Raw genomic sequence first — 26536 nt, 5'->3', positions numbered from 1 at the left:
TATTGTTAGCTACTTGATTAATAGCAGTTATGTGAGACATTTTGTCCAAAATAAAGCTCTGAAAAAATTATATGGCCTCAACATCTAAGACTGAATCGATCTCCGTAGTTGAATTTCATTCAATAATGATTATTGATAGCTACTTGATTGATAGCAGTTATGTGAGACATTTTGTCCAACATAAAGCTCTGAAAGGATTATATATTTGATCAAGATAATGTGATTCTCTTGTTCGGCTTTGATACGATTTCATAATTGATTTTTTTATATAAATACAATCCAGATTCCAATAGAAGTAATTGCCTGATGATACCAATATTGTAGAGATCCTGGTTCTCTCCATGTCCATAGTTTTATATTTTGACTTTTTTAATTTAATGACAATCAATTATTATAATCGAGGACATAATTCATATTTGAGAGGTGAATGTGTCAAAATGCCATACGCTATATATGTGTAGAGATTGCCATATCGATAATTAGGTTGCTCATTATTTAGAGAGTATAAATTTGATTCTTGTAGTTGGATTCGCACACATGTGGGACAGTAAACAGTGAAAACATAATTCCCATAAATTTAATATAATGAGATTATTTATATTCGTTCTACTGAGCTGAATGCGAATAGTTCAATTAGAATTCAAGGAAATCATGTTTTCACTGTTCACTGTTTTGTGCGAATCCAGCTTAATATATTAATAACTAATATCTCTATGAGATGAGTATTCCAAATATTGTAGTAAATTGATGTACCGATACTAATAGTACTGAAGTTTGAATTTCCTTAATATCTCTATGAGTTGCGTATTTCAGATACTGTAGCAAATATTGATATACTGATACTAATAATACTGAAGTTTTAAACTTCCTTGTTACTTGTTTTGATGCAGAGAGATAGTGTTTTTTCATATCTAGTGGCTTTTGATTCTTTTCAATATTGTTTTCGAAACATAATTCCTTTATCATGACCTGAAATGATTCTAATTGCATTATTATACCATTTTCTTCTTCAAGTACCTTGAATATAATATCTTGAACTCTTCAATTGAGTACATTCTCATTCTCATTCTCATTGATGTACGGTGTATAAGAGTCTTTAAGCTAATAAATTTCTAATGAACTCTAGATTTCCCAATCACTAATATATTTTATAGGGTTTTTCAAATGAAATTCAGCTATTTGTATGTAAAATTCCTGCTGTTGATTAAGGCTGAGCCTTTGAATCGAATCCAGGTCATGATAATTTTATTCTATTCATCACAAGGAGAACTGTTTCAGTTGAATTTTATCCCTACTCTTACATGAATTACATTTACATATTTCAGTTTGTTTACCTAGTCGAGAGTAAAGCAGTAGGTTCGAATGATTTCTCCTCGAGATATTCTTCAATAAATCTTGAGCTCTGTTTTTAACGTGACCGTTCTGAGTCTCATTAAGGCTGTGCAAAGGCTAAAAATGAACTTTCTACTCGTGATATTTTTCATAGTTTTTCGATTCATATATCATTAAGCTATCAACATGAAAAAGTTTTCTCAGGAAAACATTTTTTTTCGATCATTACTTTTTGAGTTATGAGCGCCTGAAGTTTGAATTTTCGGGACAGAACATTTCAAATTCGGTAAGAGATAAATCAATGAGATTTGGAGGTTGGATTCTTCATGGTATTGTTGATCTAGTAAAACATAACTATTCGTAAACATGATGAACATATTATGTGTATGTCAAGTTTCGTTCAGTCTAATAGAATCTATAAAAATTGAGTTATTAACATTTTGTGTAATAACTTTGGTGTAAACGCAGCTTACTCTTCCATCTCGAGTTGTATTTAGTTGAAAAATTTGATTCTGCATGGAGTAAACTTCATGAAACTTAGTATGTTAGAGCGGTATCCATCTATGATCGATAACCTGAGTGATATCGCTGATTAATGCTTGCTGATGAGAGGCAGCAGTCATAAATTATTTTTTTTATCCTACAATGTCTAATGCACGGCACCTCAGTTCGCCATAAAAGAAAATGGAATCCTTATATTCTGATGTGGAGCTGCACTGTATGCCAGGGCGGGGTTTATAGATGCCATACCTGGTTTTAGGAGTCGTAATAATTCGGAAAAACCGGGCTGGTTCGAACCCATCATCCACTTGGGCGTGAAAACATTTTTCCATGGCGCAGAGGCGTCTGGAAAAAAGGAAACAGTATAAAAATTATAGACTATTTATTTTTTGTAGTTCTTCAGCACAAATAATAAAATACTATGCTTCTTCTGCGTTGTTGTTTTTTTTATTTGTAATCTTAATAAAAGCTAATTACTGGCTGTAAATTTCCACCTGCAAGTTACTACTGTTTGTTGTTATCAAGAGGCGGAATAAAAAAAGCTGTACTGATAAGAAATCTTGTTTTTGTCAGGTTGGCTTCAGTTAGTGTGGAGACACGTGGAGTGGAGGTCGGTGCCGGCTGGATTTTGGGTGAAACTACTCATGACGTTTGCAGCTCCAGGGTGACGGCTCGTCCAGTACAGGTATGTCAACTTACAAACATCTCTATTCGACCTGTCTACACTTCCTTGCATTCCAGTTGATTCTGTGGGAAGATATTTTTTCAAATAACAAATCCAAGTATGATGACTACAAGAGAGTCTAGAATGTAATTAGATAACATAGAATGTTATCATCTAATAATGAATGTTAGAATATAATATGGAAAGTTGGAGAATGTAATTACATACTCCAGATTCTATACTTTCTGTGGGCTGCAGGTGTGCTGTATGTAGGACTAGGTTGAATGAGTAGTCTAACTTATATTTAAAAATGCATCCTGATCTAAGAGTTGATCAAGGATTTTGTTACTGTGATGTATTATTTCAAGGGGAAGAAAATTTATTTATTACCGTCAAACCGGCTAACTTGGGACAGTTTCAACTTTGACTTGAAATTCAATTTCCTTATCATTTTAATATTTTAATAGTTTATTGTCTCCTGTGTTCAAACATCAGGTCCCTAATAATACTTCAAATATACATCCATTCAATTACATTATTTTTCCAACCTGTTCTGAAAAAAAAAAAAAATATGGTGTCCCAAGTTACCCGCAGAGGCTGGGGGTAACTTGGGACACCAATATGATTTGCCTAAAATGAGACAATTGAATGGTTGAAGGTTAGCTTGGAACATTAGATTTTTTAATAATATGTTTCATATTCATAGAAAAAATACCAATAATAGTCGAATAATTGAATAATTGATAAAATAATTGTGTGTAATAATTGAGTGTTCACAATAGAGTTATTGAAGGCTCAATTTCTAGGTTAGAGATAGTAGATTATTATGACTGTTAAAAAAGTATCTTAGCTGTTGATCTGTTGTTCAAACGTTATTGGATATTTTCAATGATGTGTTCCCAACAAATCCACAATGCCAGAAGTCGGACTGAGTTGCACAGACAGCTGGTAACTTGGAATTGGAGGGAGGGGTTAAACTGTCCCAAGTTAGCCGGTTTTACGGTAATACATTGATATATTCATTCTCAATATGAATGATTAGGAAGGAACAACATATCAAAGCCCAAAACTGTTCCTTGATATTGAATTTTTTGCTGTTTTCCATGACGAAATACTGTATAATAACATTGTTGTAGTTTGGACACAGTGTATCTTTGTTAAGATACACAAGCCGGGTTTCACAAAAGCCTGTTAGATTTTATTTTAATCATTATTAAATCCATGAGAACCAATCAGAAAAGACTATTCTGAAAAATGCTTGTCTGATCGGTTCTCATGGAATTAATCACGGTGAAAATTCAACAGACCTTTGTGCAACTGGCACACAGTCTCCAAACTACAACAATGAAATAATATATGATACACCGTTGGAAATATAAGGTCTACGTATACACAAATGAGAATAAGGTTTATATAATGTGGGCTCTCTATTAGGTTTCTAAATGATAATTTGTATGGCCTAGTTGAGGATTTGAGGAATAAGTCAATTACTGCAGTTGCTTGAAACTAGAAGAATTGGAGATAATCAATGAACGGTATTAGAATAGCATAGTGTGTTTGCTTTTTGATTGAGTGGAACGTTTATTGTTGAATATTACAATCATTAATATTATCATTGCTGCATATTATAGCCTTCACACTCACAAGCATGTGAAGTTTTTTCGATAGTGATAGGCTAGCAGAATTATCAGTTTCCTTATGATTAGAGCCTCTTAACACACAATGGCCTATAAGGGTTTATGGAGTATAGTTGTAGTAGTTTATGGATTAGTAGTATTCAGTATCAGCTTAAATACATGTTCCAAGTTACTCAAATTAGCCTTCAGAAGAAAAATTTGCTCTGTTGAAGGAGATGTGAAAGTCTCATGAAATTTTTTTTAGTCAGCTCACCATGACTTATCCTTGAGCCGGAATGATAAGAAACTACCCAATATCGTAGCCTATTAAAGAAATATTAAACAACTCATGAGCCTCACATGATTATTCATGCTATTTTAAACAGAATTACTCAATCTTTTCGTTATAAATATTGTACCCTCCCTAGTTTTTAGATAACATGAATATTATTGATCACTTGGATCCATGAATGTTCATAAGTATTCAAATTCTAGGTCACTTCAAATCTTTGCTAACACTTCAATCTCTATCTAGCAATATTCACAGTAATTAAAAATTGGTTGAGTGTTTTCATTATTTAGTTTAGAAAATCCCCAAGCAATGAAATTTCATCGGTCATTATACTGATAACGTCTAAGGAATGTACAATGAACCAATCAAACAAATGATGAATCAATGACAACAGCTGAATCTAAGTATTATTCATGAAACTGATGAGATAATTCATGCATCCTATGAGGAGTCAATTCAACTGGCAACAGCTTAATATTTATCACCAATAATAAATACTAGTAAGATAATGAAACTTCATGCAGATTATAATGAAGGATTCATTATAATAGTCTATGCATTATCATTATTTATGCATAATGAAGGATTCAATGAATAACATGCATGATAAAGTAGTCACCTTTATTCTTTATTGATTCAAACAATAAGTAGCCTACCTCATCAAAATGAAAGCATCATGAGTAAACCTTCATTAATGAGTTGTAACTAGAATATTAGTAGATAATTTCAAGTGAAGACAATCTGAAATTTATGAAATTCTGTATGTTCAGCACCCGGATTACTAAACCAAACAAAATATAGATGAATAACCTAAACTATAGTGAGCCAATAAATACAAATAAACAGATGAAAAATCAATTGAATTGATCACAGTAGAAACCAATTTCCAACTGATAGCAGAGAGAAAATATGATTTACAACTTAAGCTGCGTTTACACCAAACAAAATGTTTATTTTCCGTCCTTATAGATTCTATTAGATTAAACGGAGCTTGACAAACACATATGCACATCATGTGTATGATAAGTTATGTTCAATCTAATAGAATCTATAAGGACAGAAAAATAAACATTTTGTTAATAACTTTGGTGTAAACGCAGCTCTATATTCTATTTCTGCTAATAGGCTAGACTACTTAATTGATTATTGAACAACTCAATCAGTAGGCCTAGTATACATTCACGAGAAAAAAAAATCAAATCAAAATTTTATTAAAAATACAAACAATTGAGGGTCCTGCCAAACCCGAAGGTTTTTCGGCGGGTGCCCAGTTAAAAAAAATACGAGTTACAAAGATGGATAAACTTAAACAAAATAAATATTACACTTTAAAGATTTTAAAAGTATAAGATGAAAGAAAACAAATACAAGTATCTATTCCAATCAATTCAAATAAACCTTATTTTTGGGAACTTGTAAGGATATACTTGTGTTTTGTGATTTCTGGCACATTTTTTTGCTTATTTCAACTAGATAATTTTCGAGGTTTTTGTTGTATGAGATGATGTCTTCATTGAACATAGTACTACATTGATCTATTCTGGATCATAAATTACATGTGATCGATTCTCTACAAGAAAGTATTAATAAATCTCCTCGGTTGTTACATACAGCTCAGTTCTGATTATTGAGTTATAATTAATCATTAACAATTGAATAACCTTTTCTCAATCACTCTCGAATTGAATAATTGACACTAGCTAGGAAATAACCCATTTATCTATTTATGGATTATTAATTCATTCATTGAGATCACTTTAAATGAAAAAATACAACTCAAAAAGGTTTGCAGCTGAACGTCAAAACAAACCTCATAAATAATTATTATTTTAATACCTCATAATTTATTGAGTAGCATTCGAATCAATACTTTTCAGGGACCGATGGAATAGTTCTTTTTCATATAAATAATTTCACGGGAACTTATATAACAAGTTATGTAATAATATTATAATAGAGGACAAAATCAAAGAAAAAATGTGAAAACTTTAAAAAATATTGATAATGTATCAACCATTTTACCAATCTTCACAGATACAACTGATTCGATATGATACGAGTAAAAGCTGGTTTATCGCTTCAACATCCATATGATAATTTTGTTCCAAACAATAGGCTCATTGACGTTACAATTGAGAAAAAAATTACAAAGAAAACAAAGTGTGAAAGACGGGATAATAGAAAAGTTCAAAATAGAAGTAGGCTATGTTTAGTTGTTTTGAAGTAACTTTACAAAGAGAACAGTTAGAAGATGTAGTACAAAAAATATCTGAAGCTGAAGGCAAACAAGAATGGATAACAGGAAATGGTAGATAATAGAGTCTGTGTTTAAGGAGTAGAATCAGGTAAATGAGAATGGTTGCATGTGTTTTTCATAGGTCTCTTTAGAAGATTATATTACCTTTTTTGTTGCAAGTTGATGGGAGAAGAATCATTTGTTTACTATTTCTGAGCACATCTTTGAAAAAGGAGTACGCTGAAAAACACCAGGTTCTCATAGCATGCATTGTATTTGTACAGACATGGTTCAGGTCTAGTATTTATTTACACAGTTTACTTCCTATTACTTTTGGTACTTCATTCACTGAATGTATCCTTTTTTGAACTTGAACCAACGATCCCTTTAAATTTGGGTTCACTTCAGTTTCAAGCACGTGGGATGATGATCTGAGCTAGTTCATTGAACTAAACTCTGAGTAAATCTGAACAGGATTTGATATGAAAAAAACTGAAACAAAACACAGAATCTGTCACTTTATTCAAACATTGAATAATATAGTTTGAGTGGCTTATTCTCAAGTATTCTAAGTCATTCAAGATTTAATATTTTGTTTAGTTTATTATATTCAGTTATTTGTACAAGATCATAGCCACCTCTAATACATATATTGGAGGTGGCTATGACAATATGCACATTGAATTATTCATGATAATATCCACATAATACATTGAATTCCCCCAAACACTGTCATGATGGAGCAGATTTCACCCTGAGAAAAATATTTGTATTTAGAATAATAAGTGGACTGCTTAAAATGTGGTAACAAATCAAATACATGTACAGAATGGTATGAGCTTCAAAACAATTGTATTCTAATGTTATTACATGATAAGGAACCATTTCGAATGTAATTATTGTTATTTGAAATTAGCTGTAACCAGCTGTCAGGAATAATCAAATGATTATAGATGCTTCAAAACCATTGATGCATTAATAGATGATCAAAAACATTGGATCAATCTTTTAGATCTAGCTTATCAGGTATTTTCTTTTCTGGTAAGATATCTATCTATCTTTTGATACAAAGTTTGCTATCTTTTTTTTAGTTTTGTGCGCTGTACTGTTGTTGTAAATTGGTTGCGAAATAAAGAATCTTATCTTATCATGTATTGTTACACAACAACTTGTGATATCTCAATTCATAGTTATTTGGTGTATTAAAAACTCTCCCATCTCAAATTTATACAGTTGTAGAATGAATTTACTGCATGGAGTAAAATTCTTTGAACTTCGTAAGTAAAGCTGCGTTCACACCAAAGTTATAAACAAAATGTTAATAACTTAATCCTTATAGATTCTATTAGATTGAACATAACTTTTCGTAAACATGATGAACATATGTGTATGTCAAGTTCCGTTTAGTCTAATAGAATCTATAAAAATTAAGTTATTAACATTTTGTTAATAACTTTGGTGTAAACGCAGCTTAACTCTTCCATCTCGAGTTGTATTTAGTTGAAAAATTTAATTCTGCATGGAGTAAACTTCATGAAACTTAGTATGTTAAGAGCGATGTCCATCTATGATCGATAACCTGAGTGTTATAACGCTGATTAATGCCTGCTGATGAGAGGCAGCAGTCATAAATTATTTTTCTTATCCTACAATGTCTAATGCACGGCACCTCAGTTCGCCATAAAAGAAAATGGAATCCTTATATTCTGATGTGGAGCTGCACTGTAATGCAGGGCGGGGTTTATAGATGCCATACCTGGTTTTAGGAGTCGTAATAATTCGGAAAAACCGGGGGCTGGTTCGAACCCATCATCCACTTGGGCGTGAAAACATTTTTCCATGGCGTCTGGAAAAAGGAAACAGTATAAAAATTATAGACTATTTATTTTTTGTAGTTCTTCAGCACAAATAATAAAATACTATGCTTCTTCTGGCGTTGTTGTTTTTTATTTGTAATCTTAATAAAAGCTAAATTACTGGCTGTAAATTTCCACCTGCAAGTTACTACTGTTTGTTGTTATCAAGAGGCGGAATAAAAAAGAGCTGTACTGATAAGAAATCTTGTTTTTGTCAGGTTGGCTCAGTTAGTTGTGGAGACACGTGGAGTGGAGGTCGGTGCCGGCTGGATTTTGGGTGAAACTACTCATGACGTGTGCAGCAGTTCCAGGGTGACAGCTCGTCCCAGTGAAGGTATGTCAACTTACAAACATCTCTATTCGACCTGTCTCCACTTCACTGCATTCCAGTTGATTCTGTGGGAAGATATTTTTTCACACAACTGAACTAAGTATGATGAGCTACGAGAGAGTCTAGAATGTAATTAGATAACATAAAATGTTATCTTCCAATAATGAATGTTAGAATATAATATGGAAAGTTGGAGAATGTAATTACATACTCCAGATTCTATACTTTCTGTGGGCTGTAGGTGCGCTGTAAGTAGGACTAGGTTGAATGAGTAGTCTAACTTATATTTGAAAACACATCCTGATCCAAGAGTTGATCAATTATTGTTACTGTGATGTATTATTTCAAGGGAAATAATATTTATTTATTAGGTAATACATTGATAGATACAATATAATTCTCAACTATGAATGATTAGGGAAGGAACAACAGGATTAAGCCCAAAATTGTTCCTTGAAATTGAATTTGGAGTTGTTTTCCATGACGAAATACTGTATAATAACATTGTTGTAGTATGGACACAGTGTATCTTTGTTAAGATACACAAGCCGGGTTTCACAAAAGCCTGTTAGATTTTATTTCAATCCTGATCAAATCCATGAGAACCAATCAGAGAAGGCTATTTTGAAAAATGCTTCTCTGGTTGGTTCTCATGGAATTAATCACGTTTAAAATTGAACAGACCTTTGTGCAACTGGCACACAGTCTCTAAACTACAACAATGGAATAATATGATACATCGTTGGAAATAAATGAGGTCTACGTATACACCAAGAGAATGAGATCTATTGAATTTGGGCTCTCTATTAGGTTTCTAAATAATAATTTGTCTGGCTTAGTTGAGGATTTGAGGAATAGTCAATTACTGCAGTAGCTTGAAACTAGAAGAATTGGAGATAATCAATGAACGGTATTAGAATGGCATAGTGTGTTTGCTTTTTGATTGAGTGGAACGTTTATTGTTGAATATTACAATCATTAATATTATCATTGCTGAATAATATAGCCTTCACATTCACAAGCATGTGAAGTTTTTTCGATAGTGATAGGCTAGCTGAATTATCAGTTTCCTTATAATTAGAGAATCTTAACATACAATGGCCTATAAGGGTTTATGGAGTATAGTAGTAGTAGTTTATGGATTAGTAGAGTATTCAGTAGCAGCTTAAATACATGTTCCAAGTTACTAAAATTAGCCTTCAGAAGAAAAATTTGCTCTATTGAAGGAGATTTGAAAGTCTCATGAAATTTTCTTAGTCAGCTCCACAACCTATTTAGCCGGAATTATAAGTCACTACCCAATGTCGTAGCCTGTTAACTATAAAAACATAACAGTTTATGAGGCTTACATGATTCATATTTATCAATATTGTAGCCTCCATCCACTATCACATGAATTATTCTATTAAGACATGTTCACAAATATTCTATTTCCAGGTGTCTTCAAATCTTTTCCTGACACTTCAATCAATCTAGCAATATTCCAAAAAATTGGAAATTGGTGCATATTCATATTTTAGTTTAGGATCATTGATAATAACGTCTATCGAACATATAATGAATCAAAGAGAAGATGATGAATCAATGAACAAAGCAGAAACTAAGTTCATTAGTTTATCATTATCATTTATCAGACTGATGAATAATCCATGCATCTTATGATAATCCAATTCAACTGATAACAACTCAATACACAATAATACCGATAATGTATACGTTCATGGATTTTCATGCAGGTTGTATGCATAATGGAAGATTATGCTGATAACGATCATGATAAAGTAGTAACTTTTATAAATGAATTGTAACAAAAATATTAATGAGTAACTTCAATTGAAGACTATGATAATGAAGTTCTACAAGTTCAGTATCCGGATGAATAAACAAAATGTGAATGAATAAATAGCCTACAGTCAGACGAATATTTATTTATTTTATTTTATTATCCTAATTTTTACAAGAAACACTGAATGGGAGGGAAAAACTAAGGATACTCCTTGTACAATACTATTTCTCTCCCAAATTTAGATAATAATTTAAAAGTCAGAAATGAGGTTATGATTCCACTTTTCTGAAATTTAGTCCTTTTTCACTCAAAAACAACAGAAACTGAAAATTTTGAAGGTTGAGAAACTGGATAGAAAACAAAAATATTACACTCAAATCACTGATAATTGGAAAATTTTCACGTAATTTTACAAAATTTAGAGCCAGAAAAATAGAGCTATTATTCAGCAAAGCTGACATACTTCAGATACTTCTTTTTCATATTATTATAATATATATGGAGTGTGCAAACATTTTTATTTTCCCAAATATCTTGAAAATTTTGAATTTAGGCTATCAAGTGAATGAACATTTTTTCTTCAGAATTTATCATTCTACAAAGTCCAATAGTTTGAAATACCTACGAAGAAATAGATAACTAAATTAATTTAAGTGGTCATAAACCAATATCAAACTGATAGGTTAAACTACTTAATTGATTATTGAGCAATTCATTCTGCAGTCCACATTCACGGAAGCATATATCGGAAATAATGAATTTGTTTCAACACCTATCAATAATCAATGATATTGAGAGTAAAAGTGATAATGATAATGAATGTAAAACGATTATTAACTCACTTTAAATTGCCTAATTACAAGTAGCGTAGTGGAAACGATAATGATGGACTGAGCCATGTGCGTTGCGAAAGTTCAACGACCTGATCAAATCGGTCAATCAATTCAACTCACCAGTTTACCAGAGCTTCGATCGGCGGCGGCTTGCCTCCTAGTTTAACGGCAGTCAATGTATTGAACGGCGGTTACTTCACTGCCCCAGGACACGCCACACTCCACGCCATTTTGTGGGCGTACAGTCGACACCGACCGGAAACGTTGACTAAATCCATTCAACTTCATCCCGAGTCAACCATGTTGCAAACATTTTATTAATAAACTCCACCACCAACTATGCGTTTAATTAGCTCGAATCGAATCAGATCCTCTTCTCACAGTTGTAAACAACTGCAAGTGTCAAAGAGGTACTTGAAAACTGACTTCACTCTCAGTAACCGCCCGTTCTCCCGCTAGTTAGGTTAGGTTTGCATTTGTTTTGATTTGGTACTCTCACTCTCTGTGCACTTGATCGATAACTAACATCCCGTTTCACGGATTTTTAGTGCTTTTACTCAGTAGGAAAAACACGGATTTCTTTCCTTTCAACGAGTCGTAAGTTTTTGTTTTTGTTTTCGTTTGTTTTGTAGACGTGACGTACTTTGTATCTAGAAAGTAGGAAAGTTAGTAGCCTACTCCGCTAAAAATAGTTTTCTGTTCTTCACTTGTTTGGTTTCCATTCACCACGGTTTTGATTTTGATTTTTGTGTGTGAGACTGTGTTTTTTATTCAGGGATGCCCACAGCATGTTTTGATGTCGCAAGTTGCGACATGAGGCTGAATTTTGGGGGGGATTTTTGAAAAAAACTAGGGAAAATGAGGGGATTTTTCAATATACAGTTTTTAAGTACCTAAATGGATACAAAATTTTGATAATTTTGGGGGGAATTTTGCGACATGGAACCCTGTTTTTATCTATCACAGAAGAGCCTAGATGGTACAATGATGGATTAATCAGTCCTGAACTATACAATTGGAATTAATACAATATCCATCGTGAACTACACTATTTGGAATTATCTAATTATTACTATTTTAATCATTATTATTCACTCTTTACTATTTTATATTTATTTACTATTTATCTGAACTACACTATTTGGAATTTATACAATTTATCTCGTTACTAGGGAATCAATAAATATAAACAGTCATTGCTTCAGCCTTGAATTGAATTATTGTATGAAGAGGAAAACCATTTCCTCAAAAGTACTGTTTGAATTCAGTAATTAGAATGCGGTAGGCTCAATTTCTCTGCAAACAACAGAAAATTTACAGAATTTCTTCCGATTCGTCTATGAATTAGGCTATATCCAGCTTAATTTGAATCTAATAGAATGATATCGGGGCACCGAACTTCCCTCGTTATTTTTATTTACTGATAAACAGAACACAATATTCTCTAAAATGATCATGTTTATATTTTACAGCTGGCTGTACGTAAGCTTATGAATTTTGGAGGTTGCAATATTTTGATTTTCCACAGAATCACTCGCTCACTCACTTTTTTACTATCCACAGACGACGAAAGTCTCAGCTGTTTCAGTCAAGGATTAATTTAATGTCGTTCAGCGAGATTTCCCAAGGATGAGACCTAGTGCAAACGAATTTTTATATCATAGAGCTACCATGTTCCAAATTTCGTGAAAATCGTTAGAACCGTTTTCGATATCCGTTGGACATAAATAACCTTAAATATAAATAACCAAATATAAAAATATGTACAGAAATTGCTCGCTTAATATAATAGGATATAGTTATAACATAGAGAAACAATAGCATAAGTAGATATCCCATGGTATAGGGCGTTTATGTCGCAACTTTTACTGTTATCTCAAGCCGATAGTCCTCGTAGTTCTTTCCCGTGAAGCTGTGTGATGCTGGTAGTCTCTCATATTGTGCCGTTCATACACTCTCACCCGGCCAAAACTGTAAAAATCTAAAATAATCGACAGTAATCGGCTTGAGATAACAGTAGAAGTTGCGACATAAACGCCCTATAGCATGGGATATCTATACTCACGCTATTGTTTCTCTATGGTTATAATTAAGTATTAGCATGATTGACTTGGCTGTTCCCCACTCGATAGAAGTTCAATGTAATTGGATAGCTACAAATACTGGAGACTTTTCATTGGGATATTCAGTCCCAATCCAATTAACCTCTCTATTCAATTATCTAATCCATTCATTCTCATTTTTGTATGTGAAATTTAGCATACTATCTGATTATCCATCATGGGAATAGATCGTTGGATGTGACAATTGAAATTGAGACTATCATAGGCTTCTCAAGAACTTAGTTCTTCTGCGATAACGACTGGGGGGGGGGAGTTGTTAAAAACAGTTTTTCGAGAAATAATTTATCTATCTCACCTTGTAATCTGTAACTATTTCATGGATTTGTAAGAGAGTGGTTTTTGAACAGAATTACTTTGTGTGCACTTCACCTTTAAATCAATGCTACTCTATCGGAGGTAGCCTAATCAATTATGGTATCAACCACAGCCTCTGTTATTGGTCCAGGCTTCCTCCAATCGCCTACTCGGAAATCTGCACTTTCTCTGGTACAAATCACCTGAAAAATAGGTGTTTGCAAACTATAATCATGGAAATGTGAATAGAAAAATGATAAATATTTGAAAACCTCCACTATAGTATGTAGACTAATAAAATCAAAGAGGAATGATTGGAAATATGATTAGAAATATATAATTGATTAATAATGGATATGATTACTGAATATAATAATATATAAACATTTTATAGGAAATAGAAAAATGATAAATATTTGAGAACTTCCACTATAGTATGTAGACTAATCAATCAAAGAGAAATGATTTCTATCGTTGTCCTATTTCTAATAAGCATACCAATTCATCAATAACTCATTACTGATACTAAGTAGATAGGTTAGAAGATAATGATATCATGTAATGCAATAATTATTATCATCAAAGCATTAATGGAGTGTCATGTAGGAATAAAACTGGAAACATTTGAAATTCAGAGTGAATAAAAATCAATATTGTCATCAACATTGGGAAATGTCACCAGAACGTCAGTTCAAAAATTCCATCAATTATTACAGAAGAGTGTTAATGGATAATATAACCAATTCCGCGAATATGTTAGCCTCAATCATTGAACAATGATGAATGAGTAATTGGGAAAATACTGATAATAATACTAATAAATACTAATAATCACTGCCCAATACTTAGAGACTCATAATAATTCTAATTGATACAATGTCCTTCTACTAATTCTACAGATGAAACTTCATCTTATAACTTGTTGACGAGTGATGACTGTCTTGTCAACAAAGAAACCTACATTATTTCAAGGTCTCAACAGTTAGTCAATTGATGTAACATCTCTTAATATACAAGTAACACGAGCTAAAGACCTCAGCAGATGAACCTGAGAACTGGGAACAGTATTCAACCTGAACCAATTCATGTAGAAATTCTGTTATATTAAATCAAATCAAATAAAATTGATTTTATTATCCATGATAACAGAGTACAAAAACTCAAATCATACAACAACGTTACCTCTTCTGCAAACAAATAATCATAGAACTTACAGTTGAATTTAAATAATCAATCGTAATAACTAAATCTAACTGCAATATATCGTAGTTACAGATAATACAACATTATTTTTTTCAATAAACTCCATGAAAACTCTCCACAAAGGCAAAGCCTGTGTGTGGAGGAGAGTCTTGACGATAATAATCCTCTTCTATGAAATCTTTAAGCGATAATTTATTGAAATTGCATCTATCATAGTTAAAACGATTTCTTAACAACCTATTGGGGAAAAAGTAATAGGGCTTGCTGCTCTCAATGGGTTGATTCTCAGGAGTTTACTAACGTTGATCATTTTTCAAATAGAAAAATTAATTTTAAAAAATCAGGATTTCCTCATTGGAATATAGGAGAGAATGATGGAAATGATTTTTCAATATTTATGTATACTCAATATAACTTGATAATTAGTAATTCTGAAATAACAACATCAAATGACAATGACTCCCTTAAAGATCTTCACTTATAATGATTCAACTCTGATGATTCTATCAGTAGCATAGGGCTGTCAATTGGAGTCCTCCTAATCATGGAGAAGATTCACAAGATTTTCAAATAACCTATTGGTTATTTTCTGTGTTGCACATTCATTCTAAGATTTTAATGATTTCATAAACTCATGTAAGTTTTCTCCTCGTTGATAATTTTCCACTTTAATCTCCATCACCAATCTTCATTTTCCTGTCCATTCGGGATTTGGAGTTCAATTTCGTTTCTTTCAATCACATTTCCAATCAGCTCTGATGCAGAAGAGACAATGAGATTGTCTTTCGATTCTGCCCTGGTTCTTCAGATCTATCCTGGGTTGGCAGCCCTGTATCGGCCAGAACTCTCAGCGGGAAACAAGTTTTCTGACCGTTCAGTTGGCAGCCACGCTTTTGAACGACGAAACAATCCGTGTTGTTCTCTGTCGTCTCGTAGCTTAGAAATACATTGACCTCCTGTCGTAGTCTTATTGGTCGGTTGCTTTTGCTTCAGACCTTTTCTCTTTTTTCTATCTTACCCTTCTCTCTCTCACACACACCCTCCTATCATCTGGGTTCTCTCTCTTTCATGAAAAAACCCTCCCATTATCCCAAAGAGCAACCGGGTGCTGACTTGATTTTTATGCAAAGTATTCGTTGCCGGCCAATATATAAGCAATCCTTCAATGTGGTAGTCCTATAAGCCGGCAAGATTGATGGACATTCTTCAAGCTAGAACTGCCTATAAGAGAACTTGAAGGACATTTCCCCAATCCAGTCGGCTGCCTATCATATTGATCCAGTTGAAACCTTGGAAATATTTTATAAGCAGCCTGCACTTTAGATGCAAATGTTAAGATAAGTGTACAAAGATTTACGTCCAAGTCTGTCTTGAAACTCCTAACAAGAACTAGATAGGCAAATTAGCTTCATAAATCCGAACTGACGTTGATGGATGGTTTTGTAAATTGACATGTCTTGAATTTTATTACATTAAAATGTTTTAAATTATAAAGTTGGATGATATTTCAACAGACAGGTTCCACGTTTTTTCAGTCAGCTTAAATTGAAAATAAATGGATCTGTTCATATAAATTATCATTTATTCTGAACTTCAACAAGGACTCTTGCCTTTAGCCAACTTTTCTTAAGAATGTATAGAATAACCAGTATGAGAACCAGATAATACTAAGCAGTACCAGAGTTATTGAGTTGTTAAATGAATTGGAATAATATAATCTCTCAGAAAATATTATGAGCTTCTGATATCTCAATGATTCCAGTAGGAAATTGAGTAATATTTTTCAAAGTTGATTGCCGTGGAATTTGAAAATCTCTTTCGATGAAGATTGGCAATATTATGTACTGGATCATACTTCATTTGTATTTTGAACTCTACTCTCGAAATGTCGACTTGTCGATTTGAATTATGGGAATAACTTCAATCTCGAAACTCAATGCATGGAAAAATTATTTTTCTTGTATCAACTCTTTGAACAAATAGACTTATTTTTTCAAAATGTGACAATGATTCGAATCCTATTCTTTCCCTCCCCCCAATTTCCACATGTCTTCAACTTCATGAGGATCACTTAATCATCAGCATTATTGCAATATCAAAAGCAGAGTATGAATTTTGATTTTTCTGAATATTCATATTTTCAAATTTTATAAAATGACATCTTTGTTTCCTATCACAGAAACGCCCTGAAAGACGAATACCGTAAGTTACAGTTTCGGTTTTGGAATTATCTTATATTTATTTTTCTCCAATTTATCGTGATTTTATTACCTTGTATTTAGTGAGTTCACATCCACATCATCCACAAGCTATTGATCCATCAATTGATATTGTTTTCCAAAATCCCTCGAGCTAAGTTTCTATTCTTTACGATAAGGAGGAAAAAGCATTATTGTAACTAAGATTCCAGATCTGATTTAGCTTTTCAAGTATTTGTCTCAGATGGTGACGGTGGCGTGGACTATCTCAGACGGTGGTAAGAACTTCAATCCGGAGGATATAGGATATTATGGAAAATGCACTTCTAGATAACTGTGGAGATAATTTTGGAAGAGAAACTTTGTAAATAGGATACATTACTTGAGTAGGAGATCCAAATCAATTGTTCGATAAAGTTTGATGCATACACTATACCAAGATTTCCAAATAGATTCCATTTTGTTTTGAGAGCTTTGTCGGTATTCTATGACTGAGGCAAGGTAGATAAGATCAGATCATTTAGTTGCAACCAAATTTGAAACCATATAAGATTGAACAACGAAGTCTTATATTAAGAGAGTACTTTGTGAGTTTGTTTCCAACCGAACTGTTATTACTTTTCATAAAAGTTGTATAAAACTAAAACTTTCCAACTTGAACGTATTTTATGACTATTGGATTTTCCAAAAGTTTTGCTGTTATTTGAGAAAATCCAGGTTTAAAACAAGTGGGATCTAAAATATCGACTCTTGAAGGAATAAAGCAAGATAATGGAACATGATAAAGGGTAGTAGAAATAATCCATTATAGAAATTGGCTGGAGAGAACATCTAAGGCCATGAAGCTATTCAAATGTGAAAATATCATATTCTAGCCCCACCATCTAAGGATTTCAAAACTAAGCTGATAAGAAGGAATTAAAAATTTGTTTATCTATTGCTCTGTATTGATTAGATTTGCATTCATCTTTATAGTTTGACATTTATTCCATGAACATATTATGCTGACGAAGGGATTTTTCAAATCAGTCAGTAGAACCACTCCGGGATAAAATCATTATAATTTCATGTTTATTTCGAGTTACAAAATGTCTAAATCCTTCCATGGCCGGAATAATTTCTCTATTTTTCTAGAAGCGTTTCTAATCAATTTGGTACATTAGCTATGTCTGAATCTCTTCCATGGCCGGAAAAATTTCTCTATTTTTCTAGAAGCGATTCTAATCAATTTGTTACATTAGCTATTGGGTGGTCCTCTCTATAAAAAATCCTCCCAATTTGTTAAATGAAGACCTAGAAGAATATTTGCTAAGAGAGTCTCCAACATCAAGCAGCCTTTCTAGATAGAAGCCACTTCCAATCTCCCAGATCTAACGAATTTACTATTTATCATATAAATTATTCATCATCATAAACAACGTTCTTAGAATAAATTACTGTTCCCATACAGTGGAGGAATCATTTTTCTGTGGCTGTCATCAAGGAGTGGATTGGCTCCCTTCCAGAGTGATCTATCTATAATGAAACGTCCTGATTCGAGGATGAAGTTGATTTTTGTTGTTCGACCGGCCTGATTGACATGGTTTTTGGAGAGGAATGCTGTCTAGGAAATATTGGAAGAATTTAATCAAGACAGAGAGGATTCTGAAGAATATGGCAGATTGCCAAGGAAAGTAATTGGAGTATTAGGACAAGAGGAGTGAATTAGTGAACGACTTATTCTATTTAGATCAATATTTTGTTGGAAAAAGTAAAATTGTTGGAGTTCCGAATGACAGGAAAGGTAGTGGAAGAAAGAAATAGAATGAAAAGAGAGAAAGAAAATGAGAAGAAGAGAAGAGAAATCTTCAAATTAAACCTAGAAAACTGAATGCTTTTTTCATCTTTGACAATTCATCGAAGTGATATCTTCATGACAGATGAACTATAAGGGCCGTTTGCACAGTGACAGTTTAAACTAAATTTCATTTTAAACTGGATTGAATCCGTATCAAGTCTCGTTTGTAATTTTGTGTTTCATTCTGAGTTTAAGCCACCAACAGATTGAATTCAGTTTAAGCTTTGACTGTGCAAACCAAAGACCTTAAAGATGCATAGACTCACATGCAGCGCTAGTGTCGTACTTGGAATTGAAATCCGCCATTGAGGGGGCAACCCATAAGATTATTACATACCAATGCCACCAATGCCTTTGTGATCTATTGTATTACAAATATATATAGATATAATATCTCGTGCTAAAATACCCCAATGGCGGCCTTCAATTTCAAGTAAGAGCCAAGCATTGGGAAGGCATAGGCATTGTGGGTCTATATCTCTTTAAGGTCTTTGGTGCAAGAGGCCCTTAATCAAATTCACTGTTATCATAATTACTTATCTATCCAAGTTTTTAATTGAATCATTCTATGGTATTCACCAACAATAATCGTACTGTAAGTAAGCATATCATGCATGAGTTGAACAAAAACTCACTAATATTTCTAAAAGACTATAAAATATGTGGTTGAAATCTCATAGACCTCATGCAATCAAGCAGCATCACACTGGATTCTAAAGCATGAGTTCTGCTAGGTTCTAAGAAACAGAATGGGAAATGGATGAAACAATGATTATTCTCAAATACATAGATTTTCTGCTCAGTTTATTTCTCTTCTTAGACACCTTATGATAAGTTTCGTTAGAGAAAGAGACTGATTGTTGTAATTACAGTAATTCAAAACTCAAATTTTATCTCAAATGAATTCTTAGAGTTTAAAAATCATATTTTCATTGAATTCATGAAATTTCCATCATCTCATGACTTGATGGATTGATTTTCGTGAGAATATTGGATTGAAAAATATTTTCACGAGTACTTTAAAATTTTTACTCATATTTTTCTACTTCCTCAGACCCTATTCTGATTTTTTTACTCATATACTATTGTCTTATATTTTGATCAACCCATGAATAAAATTCGAAGTGAACCCATTTTTACTTGCCTTGCCCTATAACCATGGGTAAGGGAAGTGTTGCTTTCCGAAAAAAATTAAGGTGCCCCAATTAACAAATTTCTATACGTTTCAAGGTCCCCTGAGTCCAAAAAAGTGTTTTCTGGGCATTGGTCTGTATGTGTGTGTGTGTATGTATGTGTGTGGTGTGTGTGTGTGTGTGTGTGTGTGTGTGTGTGTGTGTGTGTGTGTGTATATGAGCGTCTGTGTACATGATATCTCATCTCCCAATTAACGGAATGACTTGAAATTTGAAACTTACGGTCCTTACACTATAAGGATCCGACACGAACAATTACGATCAAATGCAATTCAAGATGGCGGCTAAAATGGCAAAAATGTTGTCAAAAACAGGGTTTTTCGTGATTTTATCGAAAACGGCTCCACGATTTTGATCAAATTCATACCAAAAATAGTCATTGATAAGCTCTATCAACTGCCAGAAGTCTCTTATCTGTAGAATTCCGGAGCGCCACCTCAGCTATGCAAAGTTGATTTTAGATTTCCAATTATCAGGCTTCAGATACAATTAAACAAAAATATTCAAAGGAAAAGATTGAGCATGAAAATCTCTACAATAATTAATGTTCAGTAACATTTACACCTGAAATTGAAAATAAGTTCTAAATTCGAGAAAATGTGATTATTCAATTGCAAATTATTGTTGATTCTATTAAATCATCACTATGAAGAGATAGCAGACCTCGTGGGTCTCCAGCTATTGCCCTGTCACCAGCTAGCTCAAATATTTGAATAGTAGGTAGACTTGAGATGCGCGTGAACACTAGCGTCAGGTGATCAATTTTCATAACGGCAAGGAAAGTTTGTGTGAGTGCGTCACACCAGATTTTTCAAGTCAACCCTTGACTCATTTCAGTTCTAGATAAAATCATTTTCGTAGGAAAATTCAACTGGTCATTAAATCTATTTCTTACTGAAACTTCTCTCACTTTAGAGTTCGGAAAAACAAATTTTCTCTCACAATTTCCCTACAATCTTCCAGCTGGATTAGAGGCGTGGGCTGCTGGTTCTTTATTCTGGTGGCCGGTAAGTTATTCAAAGTTTACTGCTTGCGCGGTTGAGTGCGTGCGGCTGAGCCGAGCCCTAATTAAATTAAAAGCAGCCTTAAGTGCTCTGCAGAGTGTTAGCTCGGAAAATGGCGGCCGGTTTTTCCAGGCCAAGAAAACGCTTCTCGCCTGCAAAGTGCGGGAAAGTGGTGCTGGAATTTTAAATTGAAGAAGTTTGATTAGATAAAAGTTGTGCGTTGTTCAACTTTATTCCTGGCTGGTGGATGTTATAAAGGTTGTGGGTGGGGTGGTGGTGGTGGTGGTTATAGTGTACATTGCTAGTGGGAAAACATTTTGTTGGAAAAAGTAAGATTGCTGGATACTGAATGGTGAGAAAGGTAGTAGAAAGAAAGGGAGAAAGAAGAGAGAAAAAAGAAAAAAGAGAAAAGTGATATGATAAAGAGATGTGGTAGATAGTGATGGTCACTCATTTATTATTTATTCTTCCCTTATTAATTCACACAAAAAGTACATCACTAAAATTTATTATAGGGAGAGAAAAATAAGGTAACTTTGTGTTATTCCTCTCCCGAATTTAGATAAGGCTACACACAGTCTGAAATAGGTCAAGTCTTGTTGTTGTTGTTCACTTCATAAAACATTCAGTCCTTAATTATTCTCATAAAGTAGATTTTCAAATTCATATGATTCAAAATCAAACATAGAAGAAATATTCATAATTATTACAATTTTGCCATTGATGAGAGAATAGTAATTTTGGTAAGAGAGAATAGTAATTAATCAGACAGTGAAACAAAAATGAAATAGAGTTTCAAAAACACTGATCTCTGGAATAATCGGATATAAATTAAAGAAGAGGATGAAACAAAATGTATAATGAGATGGAAAGAGAGGCACTGAAGGTTCAAAATCAGCTGTTTGAGAGGAGAAAAGTGAGAAAAAAATAAAGTAGAAGATTGAAGAAGGAATTTATCAAGAGGAAGAAGAAGAAGGAAATAGGATAAGGGAGCTAAGTACATGAGATGTGATGAATAGTGATGAGGAGGGAGCAGGAACATGAAGAAAACAAATAATAGAGAGACAAAGAGTGCAGAAAAGAGAGAGTGCAGGGAGAGAGTGAATAAAGTCCATGGATGGAGAGCTCCAACACTTGGAAGGAACTGGAATCCAATGTGAAAATGGAACAGGGAAGGATAAGTCAAATACTGAATTGAGATAAACAATGTTCTCTAGAACGGAATGTAGAATATGATCATTGAAAAATTATGAACAGGACTTGAGATGAGATTGCTTGGAATTATTTAATTTTCTTTCAATTCAAGAATAAATTTATTTTGCAAAACATGATACTTTTATATAGATATAACATAAAGGATAAATATATGAATGATAGAATGATAAATAGCGAAACATGATAAATATAGATTGGAAGTGAGTTGAAGGAAAAAAGAGGGAAATATGCAATGAATTAAGTAAGGTACAAATTGAAGGGAGAACAAGGAAAGAAATATGTGATCTGTAAATGGTTGAAAGCAAAGGAAAATATGAAAACAGAAACTGAAGATGAGAACAGTAGTGGATACATACTAACAAGATAGAAGAAACTTTATGTGGGCGATGTAAACAAGGAGAGGCTAAAAAGAGAAATAGAAAGAGAGGTTAAAGATAGATGAAGACAGAAACATACCACTTAGCAGTAACTCTCCTTCACCTTCATCTCATTTCAGGCTACTCCTGGTTTATGTATTATATATTTTGAAAGGGTTGCCTACATAAAAGGAGAAACGATGGCGCGCGCATCTTGTTTAGGAAGTAAAGGAAGGTGTTATGTTGGAGGGAGATGGAGGAATGCATGAAAAGTAGAATAGCGAGTAAGTGAAACAAAATGGGATGGAGGTGAGCACTAAGGAAAATGAGGGGAAGGTGAGTGTGCCTCGGAAAATTGGGAAAACTGGTAGCTTTCCCGGGGGAAATAAAGTGAGTAGGCTACTCGGATTGGTTGGGAAATGAAATTTGTAAAGCTTACCAGCATGGGAATACCGGAAGCCACAACAAGCTCTAGTGAAATCATAATCTTCAAATGTTGAATAATTAGAGAGAAATTTGCGAAGAAATAATATAAAGTATCTTTGATTGGGAATTTCTTTTGCTTGAACAATCCTTGTACATTAACCTCCAATATTGATGATTATTGGTGTAGAAGTTAACCTACATAATATTTGGACAATTTGAAACAAATTGAAGAAGTTTTGGGCAATAGCCTGTTTTTTCTTCTCCGACTATTGCATTGTTTGCTCTATCTATGAATGAATAAATCAAGAGATGAATAAATAAATAGATACATATCCAGCCACTGTGGGCTAATGATCATGAGTCAATATAAGTAGTGGAACATAATTTATTGCTTGAATTCCAAAATTCGAGACTTGCTACACTGTAAATTTGATAGAGCATGGAATAATTTATTGGGTTGTTACTCAATATCCACAGCAATACAGTATATCATTATTCAATAATAAATAGATGTGGATAATATAATTGTTCAAAGAAGACCTTTCCTAAAATCTTAAACTGTAGCAAATCCAATGTCTTGATTGGGATGAATTTCGGTCACCAAAATACCAATTTGAATCGAAGAATCATGTTTTTTCATTTATAATGTAATACTAATATATCAACTATATATTCACGTTATAATGACAGTGTTTGATCAGCAATTTTATTGCTATCCTTGTCTTTCATTAAACAGAGCGGATAGCACTATCTCTTTCTCTCTTTGCTCCGTTGCCAGATCATCTTTTAACGATTTAGAATTTATAATTAGTTAACAAAATAATTCATCTCAATTCTGTAAATTCATAATGTAATAATTGAAAAATATAATTGATTATTTTGAACAAAAATGAACAGTTTCAATATTACATCAATAAACCTGTATCTGCTACCGTTAATAGAAGGTATTGATTGACAAGACAGAGGTTCCGCAACGTTTTTCTCCTATCGTTCTTCACTGTCATTATTGGTAGTCAGAAGAGGAAGATCAGAGTGGAACATTGAGTTTAAAATCAAATAGGATCATGAAAATTGGAGGGACAAATGAGAAAGATGATGAAAATAAGTGTGTAGATCAGTCGAAAATATAGGACGTCTAGGGAAGGAGAAGGAGATTGAAGGATCATGAAAATTGGAAGGACAAATGAGAAAGATGATGAAAATAAGTGTGTAGATCAGTCGAAAATATAGGACGTCTAGGGAAGGAGAAGGAGATTGAAGGATCATGCAAATTGGAAGGACAAATGAGAAAGATGATGAAAATAAGTGTGTAGATCAGTCGAAAATATAGGACGTCTAGGGAAGGAGAAGGAGATTGAAGGATCATGCAAATTGGAAGGACAAATGAGAAAGATGATAAAAATAAGTGTGTAGATCAGTCGAAGATATAGGACGTCTAGGGAAGGAGAAGGAGATTGAAGGATCATGCAAATTGGAAGGACAAATGAGAAAGATGATGAAAATAAGTGTGTAGATCAGTCGAAGATATAGGACGTCTAGGGAAGGAGAAGGAGATTGAAGGATCATGCAAATTGGAAGGACAAATGAGAAAGATGATGAAAATAAGTGTGTAGATCAGTCGAAGATATAGGACGTCTAGGGAAGAAGAAGAAGAATATGTGTGGGGAGAAGACAGTAGTGAAGATGTGGAAAGAGAAGAAGAAGAAGAAGAGAAGTAGGAGAAGGAAAAGAAGAAGTTCATCAGGGAGAAATGAGAGAAGATTGTGCTCTCATCTACTGAAACGTACACCCCTGAGTTATTTCAGAAATTGAATCTATCCTTACTCGAACCCTTCTACCCATTTGCTGGCTGCACTAAACTGTTTTCCTTCTCCTGCTCCTCCTCCTTCTACTCCTCCTCCTCCTCCTCCCCTTCTCCTTCTCCTCCTCATCGACCTTCTCCTTCTCTTCTTCCTTATCAACCCCTCCCACTCTCATACTCAACCAGTCAGCAGGTACCGCATCCAATAATAAATAAGCTTCATCATCAGATGAGTGCCCACAAATAATAGAATTTTATTTCCAGCAAATGCGGCAACTTGAACGGTAACCAAGTGGTATTTTCACCGGCCCGATCTCTGCCTCAGACTTAATAAAATTCTAAATCACTCAGGCACGTTCGGTTAGCTCCGCGTTGATTGGAAAACGTCAGCTCTTTTATTTTGCAACTGTAATTTAATCTTACCGTTCAATTAAATCGGTGATAATATTGTGAAATGCGGTAATAGTTTTGGTTTAAAGATTAATCTCTCAATCTATACTACCGTTATTCAACTAACAACTGTACCCAAGTTCACTGATTCAAGTTATTATTGGAAAATGAATACATACGAAATATTGATATGATCTGTTCATAAGTATGGTTCATTTCTTCAATATTCATGATTTATTTTAGGGTGACAAGTTCGAATTCCAATACTAAGATTCCAAGTTCACAGGTTCAAGTTATTATTGGAAAATGAATACATACGAAATATTGATATGATTTGTTTATAAGTATTGATTCATTTCTTCAATATTTATGATTCATTTTAAGGTGACAAGTTCGAATTCCAATACTGATACATGTCATTCCATCAATATGAAGTTGGAAAATTGAAATTGAAGTTATGCTGGGTGACTCAATTGAGAAAAATTATGGAAAAAATGTATGATGAAAAACTGTTGACATTGGAGTCATACAAGTTCTCATGATGGGTGACTAAATAATGCCTGGATTAGATACTAGAACTGTCCAAGAAGTATTAAAAAATGAGAATTCATTCCTTGTTAAATTCCGTCATCTGGAATCATAATATAGGAGGAAATTTATTCTTTGATAATCTATTCTTTGTCGTGAGTTATTCCTTAAAAGTTTATCAAGTGGATGATTTGCAGAGAATTTAAACATTTTCCATGAGAAGAAAGGAGTTTATACACAATTGATTCATCGTGATTTTATGTAATTCACTGTTCTTTATTGATTTATTCTTTATCGATTCATACAATAAGTACATTATCAAAATGATAGGGAGAGAAAAATAAGGTAACCTTGTGCTATTTCTCTACCAAATTTAGATTAGGAAGAATTACATAGAGAAACAATAGCGTGAGTAACCTAGATATCCCATGGTATAGGGCGTTTATGTCGCAACTTTTACTGTTATCACAAGCCGATTACTGTTGATTATTGTCGAATTTTACTGTTTTGTTGTGGTGAGA

The 26536-nt window shown here is 33.3% G+C and overlaps 1 protein-coding gene across 3 annotated transcripts in view; it reads left to right on the top strand.

Moving 5' to 3' along the window:
• LOC120352627 overlaps positions 1-8838 on the top strand; it is a 52980-nt gene extending 44142 nt beyond the window's left edge. Inside the window, exon 2 of one of the 3 annotated variants that reach the window (XR_005571976.1) lies at positions 8716-8781. Coding sequence is in view for 2 of the 3 variants with exons in the window: in XM_039433903.1 (XP_039289837.1) it covers positions 2407-2501 (95 nt within the window). In the remaining variant the exon portion in view is untranslated. Of the gene's footprint in view, positions 1-2406; positions 2512-8715 lie in introns of those variants that run through there. The other 2 variants (XM_039433904.1, XM_039433903.1) reach the window with 2 other exon arrangements.
• The last annotated feature ends 17698 nt before the right edge of the window (positions 8839-26536 follow it).

The sequence above is a fragment of the Nilaparvata lugens genome, chromosome 8 (assembly GCF_014356525.2).
Source record: "Nilaparvata lugens isolate BPH chromosome 8, ASM1435652v1, whole genome shotgun sequence".
Classification (NCBI taxonomy): Eukaryota; Metazoa; Arthropoda; class Insecta; order Hemiptera; family Delphacidae; genus Nilaparvata; species Nilaparvata lugens.
This window is presented reverse-complemented; position numbering and strand designations above follow the sequence as displayed.